The sequence below is a fragment of the Antechinus flavipes genome, chromosome 3 (genome assembly GCF_016432865.1).
Source record: "Antechinus flavipes isolate AdamAnt ecotype Samford, QLD, Australia chromosome 3, AdamAnt_v2, whole genome shotgun sequence".
NCBI classification, from domain to species: Eukaryota; Metazoa; Chordata; class Mammalia; order Dasyuromorphia; family Dasyuridae; genus Antechinus; species Antechinus flavipes.
Window position 1 is genome coordinate 422,693,806 of NC_067400.1, and position 14,721 is coordinate 422,708,526.

The 14,721-nt window shown below is 34.4% G+C and overlaps 1 protein-coding gene across 1 annotated transcript in view; it reads right to left on the bottom strand.

Moving 5' to 3' along the window:
* Positions 1–821: 821 nt before the first annotated feature.
* Positions 822–14,721, bottom strand: part of DHRS9 (dehydrogenase/reductase 9) — a 34,046-nt gene continuing 20,146 nt past the window's right edge. Inside the window, exons 3-5 of the mRNA XM_051986218.1 lie at positions 13,664–13,922; positions 6,148–6,311; positions 822–3,017 (exon numbers count right to left, since the gene is read on the bottom strand). Of these exons, the coding sequence (XP_051842178.1) occupies positions 2,794–3,017; positions 6,148–6,311; positions 13,664–13,922 (647 nt within the window). The 3' untranslated portion in view covers positions 822–2,793. The remainder of the gene's footprint in view (positions 3,018–6,147; positions 6,312–13,663; positions 13,923–14,721) is intronic.

Genomic DNA, 14,721 nt, shown 5'->3' on the forward strand with positions numbered 1-14,721 from the left:
AAAATACAATAATATAGTAAAAAGATTATACATTATCATTGAGTGGGACTTATGCCAGAAATGCAAGGATGACTTACCATAAGAAACATTATTAATGTAATTAATTTTTTCAATAATAACAGTAAAAAAAATATGATTACATCAATAGATGATTTCAGGCTAGTTCTGGAATTCAATCATACCATGCTGCCTCTGGAATTTTGTCTTACTCCTGACACATGTAATCATGGTCAAGTCATTTCACTATTCTGAGCCTCAGTTTCATCATCTGTAAAATGGGAATAATACCTATCTTCTCTGCAAAACTTCCCTGGTCTACCAATTTCGTTACCCTATTAAGAAAAAAAAAGGAATGAAGTTCTTATAGAATGAGTTGTTATTGAAGTCACTGTTTTTTAGTGATCTTTCCTTTCTTTTCTAACTATTCATAAACCATCCTTTTAATAATGTGTTCTGAAACATATGCATATGTGTATGTATATATTAATTTATTTAAAAGAGTGGGACTTTTCTATCCCTGTAGCATCACTTCGTTCTAGATGATGTTTTAGATATCACCAACTTGTCATATTCTGCCGTATTGTGTCATTTTTTTTTTTGAAGAATCTGTCTTATCTTTCTTTTTTTTTTTGCTCTTAAAATCCTTGAGGGCTAGAATTGTCTTATTTTGCTTTTATAGCTCTAATGGATACCATAATGACTTGTATACATACTAGGCAATTCATAAATATCTTCTGAATTGAATTTGCATTATATTTTTGGGAAAAATGATTAATTTATCATGGTCTGCATTATAACCAACAAGGAAAATGATATCAGTATTGTGGAAACTTTTGTTTTTATTTTATTTGAGGTGAGTGAGGGAGTCCATTGAACAACTAAACACAGGGTATGGAAAAGATAAAAACACAAATAATATGGTCTAGTCTCATTTTCTTGCTTCCTGAGTTTTTTTTTTAATCATAGCTTTTTGTTTACAAGATATATGCATGGGTAATTTTTCAGCATTGACAATTGCAAAACTTTTTTTTTCAACTTTTTCCCTCCTTCTCCCCACCTCTTCCTCCAGATGGCAGGTTGACCAATACATATTAAATATGTTAAAGTATAAGTTAAATACAATATATGTATACATATCCATACAGTTATTTTGCTGTACAAAAAGAATTCGACTTTGAAATAGTGTACAATTAGTCTGTGAAGCAAATCAAAAATGCAGGCAGACAAAAATATAGGGATTGGGAATTCTATGTAGTAGTTCTTAGTCCTCTCCCAGAGTTCTTTTGCTACCATATGATATGACGTGCTTGCCTCATTATTGTATTGTTAGATACTCTATTCAAGTCCAGAGATCAGCCCAGTTTCCTGATTCTCAAACACCTTCTGAGATTATAAATTCACAGTAAATAAATTCAGAGAGAGTTAAAACTATCAACATTCTTCTCATGAAGTATAAGGTGGTTCCTGATACCTCTGGCAAGCAATTTAAGCAGATTGGATGGATGGAGCAGTGGATGAGAGTCGATTGAATTTGGTGTGAGTTTAGGTTCATGTTGACACCTAACATAGAACTCCAGATTAAAATTTATTTTATACCTTAGGCAAGGGACTTTCATTAGAGAGAAAACTTGCCTTAAAGTCAGGATAACCAGGGTCCAAATTCTTCTGAAACATACAGGTTTTATGATTCTCTTAGTAATCTTGCCAGTTCATTAAGGGACACCAGAAGAAAGGATCAGGAATACCCTGGAATAGCTATGTATCTTCTTTGAAGGTGATATATGCCACAGAAACTGAAGTTTTCCATTCTGTCCATTGGCAGAATAAAATTCTCCAGGTGTTTTTTGTTTCCTTTTTTAGAAGGAAACTAAGATTATTATACTCTCTAATCTGACTGGGATGGACATATTTTCAGTAGTCTGGAAAGAATAGGACCTTGATATTACCTTCCTTTTTCTCCTCTCCTATTCAGTTGTCTGTGAGATGGTTGAAATTTATTTTTGATGTCTCCTGACTTTCATTTTGCGACCTCATATGCTGTCAGTTTTGTCTTGCTCCTCTCCCTTTCTTCTTTCCCTGTGGACTATCACAAGGTCAGTGGAAAGGAGTATTTTGGAGAGAAAGGGTAGACCTTTCTACTTTCTCCTGCCCATTTTTACTCAGGGCTATTCTACATCCTCAGAACTCAATTTTGACCTGCCTTCTGTAGGAAGTATCCCATGCTCAGTTCTATTCCTATCCTCCCAGTATCAAAATCTACCTATCCTGTTTCCCTGTTAGTTAAGTGTCTATTCTCACCAGATGAAAAAAGAGCTAATGTGGCGAATTTATTCTTGTGAACTGGGCTGCTATTATTTAATTACTTCTCCCACTACTTAAATTGTGTACATTTTAATAAGACTTCTTGTAGACAATGCTTTAATCAAAAAGATGATTCTCAAAGTGGTAAATACTTATATAAATATTAAGTATAAGTAAGGTAAATACTGTGGCATGTCAGAGGAAGATAATATTCATAGACCAATTCTGTCCAGGTAAGAGCATTATATCCTCCCTTCCACTTACTCCTGCTTGCCATGTCTTACTTTTCCACTCTTAGTCTCTTTCTAATAAAGGCTTGAGAGGCACCTCACTTCATCAATGATGGTTAAGGACACTTCGCTTGTGTTGAAGAGCACAGGCTTCCAAATGGATCCAGGTTGAATCAGATCTGGAATGAGGCTGAAATCTTGATTGGTCTTTTAAATCTATCAACCTCATTGCACGGGAATTGAGCAATTCAGCTTGGCTGAATTACACCGCTTTTGGATCAGCCAGTTTTACTTTATGTTTTTGCAATAGAAAATCTTGCAAAACTGCTGGCATGTGTGACAGAGGAATCCAAAAAGTCTTGGCATCTACACCAGCAATATAATGAGTTTGAGGAAAGAGGCTTGTTAAGGCATGGTCCATACACTTTACCACCAGTGACAGGTCTATGTTCTGAAAAACCTTATGTTTTCTTCTTTTAGCCAGACCTACAATAAGAAAAAAGACAAAAGTTTATTTTTTGCCAATAGTGGAATATGGGATGTATTTATATATGTGGTTGTGCTACCACATGAGAACATATGTTTGCATATATGATTGTGGGTGTAGTGCCACTCATTGTTATCCAGATGATGGGGAGATCTGATTTGTAAGTATCTATTTGTGCTAGTTATTTTGATTTTCATGTGATTTGTGTTAGTTTCTTTGATTTTTTTTAATCCATTCCTCAGGGTAAGATAAGAAGCCATTTACTCTTAGTTAAGAGGGAAGAGCAAGGATCATTGTTTCAAAGAAAGTTATAGACAAGTTCTGGTTCGTTTTGAGGGCTATGTTTACAGGAACATATCTGAATTGGTGTGTGTTTGTAAATATGTTGGTACCTTAGTAGCTACAGGTAAAGAGGAAGAAACGGTGGTTCAGTAATAGTGTAGGAGTCTGGAGGGTAGTTTGACATCAGTTTTTAGGCAAATAAAATGATTAAATATTTAAGAAAATGAATCTTATTCTCAAATATTGAGGTCTTGTATTTAGAGAGGATGAAGACTTTTAAGAGTGAGGGACTTACTCTCTATTTTATCTCCTCCCTTCCCCTGCAATGAAAGCTAGTATTTTACTACAGAAATCAATGGGTGATGTTATAGAATGTTCCAAAAGAAAGGTAAATATGTTTTGGGTGAAATTATCAATTGATTCTGTGTCTTTTTTTCAATTGATCTCATTTATAGTTAATTGCTTTTTTGTCCTATAACTGCCTAAGTTCTTTGTCTTTGAACTTAATTCAAATCCAGTTCTCCTATTAAGCACTGTTCTAATCATGCCTCAAGGGAATCTTACCCTTGAAGAATGCAGATGGAAAATAGAAAGTGTGGTCTAGTCTCTTTACACTACCAAGCTATCCTTCAAGGATGTCTGGTTTGCTATCCAAATAAATCTGGTTCACTATCTCTATCTTGCAGTTAGGCTCTAACAATGATTATTTCTTAGTCACAGAAGAGAAGAAGGGATTGTTATTAGTCCCTCACTCTCAATTTCCAACCAATCATATTGTTCCTCATGCCTTAGCTCTGTAACCAGTCATATTAATTTCTCCATTCATGATATTGAACTCTTTTAAGCAATCATAACTTGTTCCTTGCTTACAAAGCCCTGTTCTTGTTCTGTAGTATCCAAAACTATAAAAGAGAGCTGCCTACCTCATTCGGGGTCTTAGCTTTGCTGGAGAAGCAGCATATTTTATTGGTAGATTCATACTTTACTAATAAATTGATCATGTTGGAAGTTTGTGACATGGTCTATTTTAATTTTACCTGCTACAAGGGTAATGACCAACCTTTTTCTTCCTTGTATCAAAAGGTTATAATTGCAAAATATACATGCTGCTGGCTTTACCATCTCTGTAAATACAAAGAACCAGCAGTTCTGATGATGTAGCCAAACTCCCAATTAGGAGAAGATAGGAAGATGTTCTTAAATGCCTATAGATTTGAAGCTTCGATAAACTTTAGAAGTCATCGAGTGAAAAAAAAAAAAAACAACCACTACCACCATCTTATTTTATAGATGAGGAATGGAAGCCCATAGATAAATTTATTCCAAGTTCTTAAAAATGATGAGCATACAAAACTAGTAAGAACTTCTTTTGCAATTTATATTCTATATATACTCCTGCTATCCAGTCTGGAAGGTTGGGAAAGGCGGTGGTAATTGTTTTTTTCATCCTGTTGTGGCATTGCTTGTCAGTCACTTTGTCCTGACCCAGCATATTCTAATGAAAACAAAGAGTACAAAGCTGGGTTGAATGCCCTGTGGTACATCTGATATGGAAACATGGCAAAATGGATAAAGGGCTACATTTAGAGGCAGGAAGAGCTTGATTGGATTTCTGCTTACTTCAATCATTTATTAAGTGTATGACTCAGGGCAAGTCCCTCTCTGAACTTCAGTTTTTCATTTAGAAAATGAGTATAATAATGATACTTAATCTCACAGGGTTGATGTGAAGATTAAATGGGATCAAGCATATATGACACCTTATTAACATCAGAATGTTATATAAATGTTTACTGTTGTTGATGATGTTATTCCAAACCTTGGACACTTTGGTAAGAGGCAAGAATAAAAGCATGAAACAAAATGCCATTATTTTCATCATCAGAAAGCACTTTCAGAGCCATCCAGAATAACCTGGACCTAACCTAAAATTTCTATATCTCCAACAATTGAATAATTAGTCTTTGTCTAAAGACCCAGTGCCAGGAAACCCCCTCCTTTTGGAAACAGCCCTGTTTGCTTTGGCAGAACTGTTATCATTAGGATGTGCTTCCTTAAAGCAAACCTAAATTTGTCTCTTCCCAACTTCCACTCATCACTCTTTGTTCTTTCTTCTGACGCCAAGCAGAAAAGTCTGTTCTCTCTTCTACCTGATATCTTTGAATCTTTAAAAAGAGCTATTGTGTTCCACCCACCCCTAACACACATACACACACATCCCATTTCCTTCAACTGTGTATTTCAGTCTTGTGTATTTCAGAATCCAAAGACATCCTGGTGGCCCTCCTCTAGACCACTGCTTTCTTAAATGTGACTCCTAAAATATACTCCCCGTGTTCTGTATTTATGTGACACAGAATATCTTTTACACATATCCTAACACTTTATTTCTTGTCCCCATGAGTCATCTCCTGGATATTTTGTATCTATATGTGGAGGTGTATGACTGTAAGTCATGAGATCAATTCATTTGTGAAACCTTTATTATTCCTTTATAGCCATATCTGGAACTCTCAGGCCCTCAATTAGCTTATAAATAACCTTGTTGTAAAGATTTTGTCTTATGCTTTTTTTTTTTTTTTTGATGTTACAAACACTCAGTCCTCTTATTTCCACTTAGCCTAGCACAATACAGGGAGACATTGTAAATTATTGACTTAGGAAAGAGGGAGAAAGCATATATAATTACAGAGGGAAAAGCCATAAGGCTTCCAGGCTTGTGCTTCAGAATCTTATTTGTTCATTATCTTAGGAAATTCCAGATATTGTATACGTCCAGATATTTTGCTAATCCCTAATATTTCTGCATGAAGCAACAATGACATAAGCAATGGTCTTAGGACTTACTTTTTTCAATGTATCCATCTCCATATTGTTGTTTGATGTCTGGTGAAAGTTGGTTCCAAACTTCAATTTTCTTTTCAGTGGCTTTTACTGGATCTGACAGTCCTGTTTTAAACAATCCAGGTTCGATGCATGACACTTTTACACCAAATTCTTTCATGTCCCTCCTGTGAAAATAGCCCATTGGAAATTGTTCTGTTACTTTTTAGACAGTTTTATTTGGAAAGTATTCATTTTTGGGTAGCATTGTAACTCAAGAAAGAATGACCCTTTCATTGCTGGAGGTGGAAAGAGGATGCTGATAAAATTTAACTGAGTTTAATCATTCAGTTCATACTTTTATTAAGTATTTGTTGTTGTGTTAGGGAGTATTCTAAGTACTGGAGATATAAAGAATGGCACCCACTCCCAATAAAAACAAGAATAATTCCTTTTGTCAAAGAGCTCACAGTTTAATGAGGGGAAAGATGCTCAAAAACAATGTACAAAAAAGATATAGGTAAGATAAATCAGAAATCACATCAGAGGCACTAGCAATAAGAGGGACCATGAAATGCTTCTTGCAGAAAGTGGAAGAAGTCTAGGAAGCTAGGAAGTGAAGATGGGATGGAAGAACATTGCAGGTATGAGGGCAATCACTAAACTTGGATCTTCAGATCTGAGATCTCTCCTTCTAAGATCTGACCTAAGTTTAGTAACTGTTTTCCCGAGGTGAACACTATGGATCTGGTCTCAGAAGCCAGACTTTCTAGTTATGACTCTGTTCAAATATTGTTTTGAATATTTTTTGCCAATAACAATTTAAATTTAAAGATATCTTTTTTCTGAGGGCTCAGAGCATATGACTAAAACATCAGGAAAAGATTCTTCAAAAAATCAGTGGCAATAATAAATTCTATCTGATGAATGGGAAATTGCAGTTTAAAAAAGTGGAAAGGATTCTGGGAAGATGACAGAGTAGGTTGGTAAATTTCAAGCTCTCCCAATTTCTCCCACAAATAGAATAGATTTCGACTTCAGGACGAACACATAGACTTGTGAAAAGTCAAGAAGATTTGGGGCAGAACTGGGGCCTTCCTGACATAACCTGAGAAAATCTGAAGAAAAATCCCAGGCTGGGATTAACCTGTCTGAAGTACAAACACCTGTGGACTAGCTCCACAGACATATCAACTATGGGGAACTCTCACACAAACTAGGTGTGGCTGGAACCTCAGTAGGAACCACAGATACTTTAACCTTCCACACTGTTTGTCAATGGGGGTTTGAATCCAGGAAGGCAGAATGATCCTTGGCTGATTGGGAATGCCAATCCCAGCTGTGCTGCTGAAATGTGGCCCTGGATAAGAAGGAACCAGCACTTGGTGAGTGCAGAACCAGCAGGACAGAGATGCTGCTGGCTGTGGGCACTTGCAGGAGGATGGAGCCCTTGGTTTCGGGTTCCTGGTTATAGGGAAGAATTGAAGGGAAGTTTGAGGCATCATTGCCCAACTCTACCATTAGAGGTGCTTACACTAATACCTTTTACTAAAAGAAAAAAAAATGAATCAGCAAAAAAGAAAGAACCCCACCATTGAAACATTATGGTATTATGGGGTTTATCTTCAGAGGAGGATACTTTGGTTAAAAAAAAAAAAAGTTTCTCCTCCAAAGAGTAATGTGAAGTAGTTCCTTGCTTAGAGAGAATTCATAGAAGAACTCAAAAAAGAATTCAAAAATCAAATGAGGGACATGGAGGAAAAACTAACTAAATAAAATAAGCAAATAAGAACCATACAAATTTATGAACAAAAAGTTAGTCAATTAGAAAAATAGGTACAGAGTCTCAAAGATGAAAATGTTTTGAAAACTAGAATCAGGCAAGGGGAAGTCAGTAAAGTTACTTGAGATGAAGAAATAACAAAACAGATTATACAGAATGAGAAAATAGAGCAGAATGTGAAACATCTTCTAAGAAAAATTACAGATCTGTAGAACAGATCAAGAAGAGAAAATATAATGATAACTGGACTTCCAAAAAGTTGTGACAAAAAAAGAACCTTAATACAACAATGCAGGAAATAATCCAAGAAATTTGTCCTGGAGTACTAGAACATGAGGGAAAAGTAGAAATATAAAAAATCCACTGATCTCCACTTCAAAGAGATCCTGTGTGGAAACACACTGGAATATTATTCCCAATTTCAAAACCCTCAGATCAAAGAGAAAATTTTGCAAGAAACAAGAAAAAAATTCAATTACTCTGGAGCTACAATTAGAATTGTACAAGACTTATCAGCAACTATAATAAAAGATCACAGGTCCTGGAATCATATCTACAGACAAGCAAAAGAACTAGATTTGTAGCCAATATCATATCCAGCAAAATTATCTATAATTCTGAATAAGAAAAAAACCGAACATTTAATGAACTTGTAGATTTTCAGGACTTTCTATCAACCAACCCCAAACTTAACAGGAAATTTAACCTATAAGAGCCAATATGAAAGATTAATTTTAAGGAACTTAACATGGACAAATTATTTACATTTTTAATATATGTATGTTATATATTAAGATTCACATCAACAATAGGATAGTTCAAAAGAAAGACTGGCAGAGTTAAGATTAAAATGGCAATCATGTTATACAAATAAGATGCAGAGGAAGAATAGACACAGAAGCATTAAAGGGAGGAGGGCTCATAGTTCTGAAAACCTACCTATATGGGGAATGGGTTCAGTAGACAACACTACATATTATGTATCATATGTTTCATATTCATATATTCATACATTTACATATCATGAAGGGTATAGCATCCTCCAAAATCTATAAAGAAATAAGTGGGGAGGGATGGGCAGATGGGGAAGCAAAGGGTGAGGGAAGAAGACAAGAGAGTAATCACTGTGGGGGGGGAAGTTAAGTAATAGCAAAACAAGTTATGGGCAGATTTTAATTAAAGAAGCAGCAAAGATAGGAAAGACATGTATGTGTTTGTATGGTGGGTATGGGTGTGAGTGTTTGTATATGTCTATATATGTATACATAAACAAATCTTTTCTTAAATGTAGTTTTCTTGGAAATGGTGGGAGGAGAAAAGGGGGAAAAATTAAGTAAATAAGGCATACTGCAGAGAAACAAAGAAGAATTTACAAGGAAGTAAAGAAAAAAATGGTCATTCATTAATATAATTTCTTATGTACTGGGTATTTATAATATAATATTATATAGTTTTATCCTTATAACTCTCAGAGATAGGTTCTATTTTTATCCTCATTTTCTACTTGAAGAAGCTGAGGTAGGTTAAATGTCTTTCTTAGGGTTGCTCAGCTAGTGAATAAAATTTTTATAGGTGAGATTAGAACTCATTTTCTTGACTATATATTCTCAGAGCTTGATTTACTGTGCTATCTAGCTGTCTCAAGAACACTAGAGGAAGACCTGGGTTTCTCTGATTTGCTACTTCCTGTGTATTACTTAAACTTATCTCAGCCTCAGTTTCCTAATCTGTAAAGTGAAGTAATAAATATTTGTCCAGTTTATCTCTCATTTTGCTATTATGTTAAAGGAATCAAATAAAATAAGGGACTTAAGCAATCTATAACAATAAAATGTTCTATGAATAATGTTATCTTGTAGAAATATATTTTATGGTAGTCTCATAACAATTCTATGAGTCAGGTATTATCATTATTCCCATTTCACAGATGAGGTAAGTGATATTCATCCTACCATTCAAAGAATATAAGCTTCTTGAAGTAAGTTACTGCTTTATTTTTGTCTTTTTATCCCCAACACCAAGGACAGTACCTATAGTTCAATCTCTTTTAGATCTTGGCACATGCACAGACACCAGTTTTCACTGCTGTGTTTAGTTGATTTCATCTTCATTACCCATCCCCAACCTCCACCCTTCTTCTAAAGAGGTAGATCAGGCTTTGCCACATTATTTACATTCATGACAGACCCGTATTCCAAGAGAAACTCCCACGAGCCAGTCCCACAGAGGATCAATGATAATTATGTGATGATAGTCAATGACTAAATACACATGCAACCTCACCTTGGCCTGGGGTCCAAGGAAGGTAAAATTAGCCCCAGTGTAAGTCTAGAGGATGGTATTATAATAAGACTTCGGTGTCATAGTGTTTTCTTCTTTGGAAACATGACAACTTGCAATTCTTAGCATAAGATGGGAAATCTTGAATTGCAATGTTGAATACATTTCTGTCTTGTTGCCTTCATTTGTTTCAAGGGCATATTCTGATCTTGAATTAGTAGCTAAACAGTTTGCACTATGCTATGTGCCTGGCACATATCTTAGCACTCAATAAACATGAAGACTTTCCTAATGCTCTCAGATATTAAAGCCCTTCCTTTTACCCCCAAATAATATAAATATTATATATAGAGATGTAGTCTATAACTTTATCTATACTTGCTCATATGCATATTTGTATCCTTATCCCTATTCATATCCTTATCTATTTCTATATACTTATCCTTATTCCTATCTATACCCATGTCCATAGCCATATTTACATATGTCTATATCTATAACTACATCTAGATGTTTTTTCCTTTAATGTAATATTGAGGGAAGGAGATATTTTACTTTGGGCTTTCTATTTATTAGAAAAGAGACAGTGCTTTGCACAGAAGAAATATACAATAGATGGATATTGATTGAATGAATGAAGTATAGTACAGTGGGAAAGAAAACTTAATTTGGAATCAGAGGATTTGGGATCAAATCCCATCTTGGATATTGAGTTGATGAATGGACAAGTCACTTCATAATCTCTAGGCCTCAATGTACTTAATTATAAAGACACCAGATTAGACTAGATGATCTATAAAGTCCCTTTTCATTCTAAACCTATAATATATGATTCAAATTCTCAGAAGGCCCGAACTCTTTCTAATTTGCCTTATATGTTGTCTTCAGCAACACCAATGAAATGTGCTTAATAAATACTGTAGATGATCATAATGGTGATTATGATATGGCTAGAGATTAGTAGATTTATGAAAGTTATGAATAATCATGATGAGATGAATTTCTGGAATGCAAATTCTGCAATCACAGAATGCTCAGTGGAGTCATTGGAGTTGCAACTCATTTAGAAATCCTGCCTTAATGGTCTTATAGTACTCCTGTTTCATACCCTCTGGTGTTATTCTAGAAATATAAGGAAATAAAAACAAAATATAAATATAGTTCTGAAAGAATGGTTCCCTAATGCAAAAGTTCTTAACTTAGCCTCTGCAAATTTTAAAGATATTTTTATATTTTGATATATTCTTTGATAACTACATTTCAATAGAATTGGTTCACTTTGTAATCCTCTATATTTTATTTTATGAATTTAAAGCCATTATTCTGAGAAGACATTTCACTGGGCTGCCAAAGCTATCCTTGACACAAAAAAAGTTTAAGAACTCCTGGCCTAGATTTTGGTGAATCTCTCTTTTTCTCCCACAATCTTTATTTTATTGTTGATGCTCTATAGAACATTTTCATTTTACACGTTTTACACATTTTACACCTCCAATCACATTTATTTTTTGTTCGCATAGAAGAAACTGGCTAGCACTTTTTTTTGACCAAGAATTAAAGAAGAGGACCACAGAAAAGCCTATTTTAAATTCTATTCAGACATGGGAGAAACTGGAGTGAATTTATTATCTTTAGAAAGCTATTCTGAAAGGAAAATGGAGTATCTACCACTAAGGATTATAGCTAGAAAAAACCTTAGAGATCATCTAGAGCAATCCTTCATTTTACAGATGAGGAAACTGAGGTAAAAGATGGAGTGAATTGCTCAAAATCACATGGCAGAATCTGACTAGGTAAGTGAGTGTAAGCAAATCATTTACCTTCTCTAAACCTCAGGTCCTTTCATAATATGAAAATGATAATGTCTGTTTCCATGTTTATCTTCTAAGGTAGTTTTTAAGAGGTTCAAATGTGATAGAAAGTTATGAGTAGGGAGAGTATTCTCAAATGACTTTACATTCATAAGGTTTCTTCTGGTATCAAATGAGATAATGCATGCAAAAGTGCTTTGTAAACTGTATATGCATAAGTACTACTTACACAGAAGCTATATGTACTTATATACATTTATATATTTGTGTATATTTATGTGTATATAAAAAGAGGCTACATTATTTTTAAGTACTATGATGTGGTGGTAGGACTTAAAAAGAATGTCTAAAAAGCCCAATTGATGAAAAACAAATTAAAGCAACTTGAAAGTACCATCTTACATCTGTCAGACTAGCTAACAACATGACAGAAAAAGAAAATGATAAATGCTGGAAGCAATGTGAAAAAATAGGAACATTAAATGAACTGGTCCAACCATTTTGAGAAAAATTTGAAACTACTCTCAAAGAGATGTGAAACTGTATATTCTTTGACCCAACAATATCAATCTGTTTCCTAGACAGATCAAAGAAAAAGGGAAAGGAATTATATGGACACAAATACTTATAGCACCTTTTTTGTGTGGTAAAGAATTGAAAACTGGGAGGATGTCCATCATTTGGGGAATGATTGAACAAGTTGTGGTATATAATTGTGTTGGAATATTATTATGCTGTCAGAAATGATGAAGAGTATTCACAGAAAAACCTAAGAATTGATGCAAAGTAACATGAGCAGAACCAGGGGAACAGAGTATCTTATATCAGTAACATTTTAATGTGATCAATTGTGAAACACTTAGGTACTCTGATCAATACAAGGATACAAGACAGTTCTAAAAGGCTTTGTAGAAAATACTGTCTACTTGCAGACAGAAAACTGATAAACTCTGAGTACAGATTGCAACATATTTTTCCACTTCTTTTGGAAACATGAATAATATGGAAATATATTTTGAATAACTTCACATGGTATATATCCTATTGCTTGAATTCTCAAAAGTAGGAATTTCTACTTTTTTCTACTCTACAAAAGAATTCTAGCTCAAAAGAGCTAGAGGAAGGAACAAAATTTGAAAGTCAAAATTAAAAAAAAAATCCAGTTTCAAAAAAAGTAGATAGATAATGAAATACAAACAAAAAGAGAATGTCTAAAGAGGGGAAAAAACCTCACCAAGCAATTGTAGTTAGATTATAAATCTGTTGTAAGGAAAATTAGGATCATAAGATTTAAAGCTGAAAGAGATCTTAGAAGTCATCTAAACTGATTTCTTTTTTGTAGAAGAGAAAACCAAGACCCAGAGAGACTGAGAGCTAGTACATGTGCCAAAGTCTGTTTTCTCTAAGTCTAGTCACCTTTCCTTTCCCAATATCTTGCTGAAAGGTTTCAAGGTGGCACTACTGAATTTGCAAATTATAGTGATGCCAATTGTGGACTTCACCATTCAATTATCTAGCTCCCTACACAAATTCCTGTTTCATCCATCTTTTGCTTGTCATATGCTGACTTACCTTATCACTGTCACCGCACTATAATATCCTTATTTAAAGTATTGAAAGCAAAACTTGTATTACTTTTCCTCTACTCTTTTTGTATTTTTTTTACCTTAAGCTATCGTTGAACCCTTCCAATGCATACTTGGATGGAGTATAGCCACCTCCAGAAATTGCAAGCCGACCACCTATGCTGGAGACATTGATTATCCTTCCATGGGCTTTCTTGACCAAAGGCAGCATGTTCAACGTTACATTAACGAGACCAAACAGATTTACTTCAAAGGGCTCCCTGAAGTGCTCCACTGTCAGCCAGTCAGTTGGAGCCAGAACCCCAAGAATGCCAGCATTATTGATCAGTCCCCAAAGACCTGGAATAAAAAGGAGAAAATAAGTCCACTGCAATGGTAAGCAACCCTGAAAGTAAAGAGGCAAAATGTATTATTTGAAATGTCCACTGTTCTTTGTCTAAAGTTCATCACATTGTTGCTTTAATATCTTTCACAGTCTAGTAGATGATATAGCTAAGGGTCCGAGTCAAGAATGAGACACATTTGGCTATTTGGAAACTCCTGAACCTGGCATACAAAGCCGTTCACAAAGTCCAAAATAATAAATAAAAATTGAGAAAAAAATTATTTTATCTCTTGCATTAATAACTAATTATGTGTATTGGGATCAAGATTTTTCCTCTTTTGTATTTCCTCATCCAGAAATGAACCAGTGTGGGAAATCTTAGGCAGAGATTTACTCAGGCCAAGATCTAATTAGATTGTAAAAAATTCTAAGATTACACTAATGGGTGGATTCGCACTTGGTGTTTCCTAGGACAGATCTAAGGAAATGTAGATTTTACCTTTTGTCAGATAAGTGATATGGAAATTGATACATCTCTGACCAAAATGTGAGTGATTCAAGTCCCTTTCCCCAAATCTTTTATTGTAATGTTCATTTTTTCATTAATCAAAGTTGATTGCCATTTAAAGACTATCTACTGTTTGAAGATCAAATAAACTGAGTCCAATGCCATGAAGAGTATTTGGTTTAACTGAGAGATGACCAAATGATCATCCTTTTATTAATAAACATTGTGACCTTATTAATAAAATGATTAATAGAAGTTATGTATCTTGAACCTTTTAAGATGTCACAATTAATTTCAAATAACTA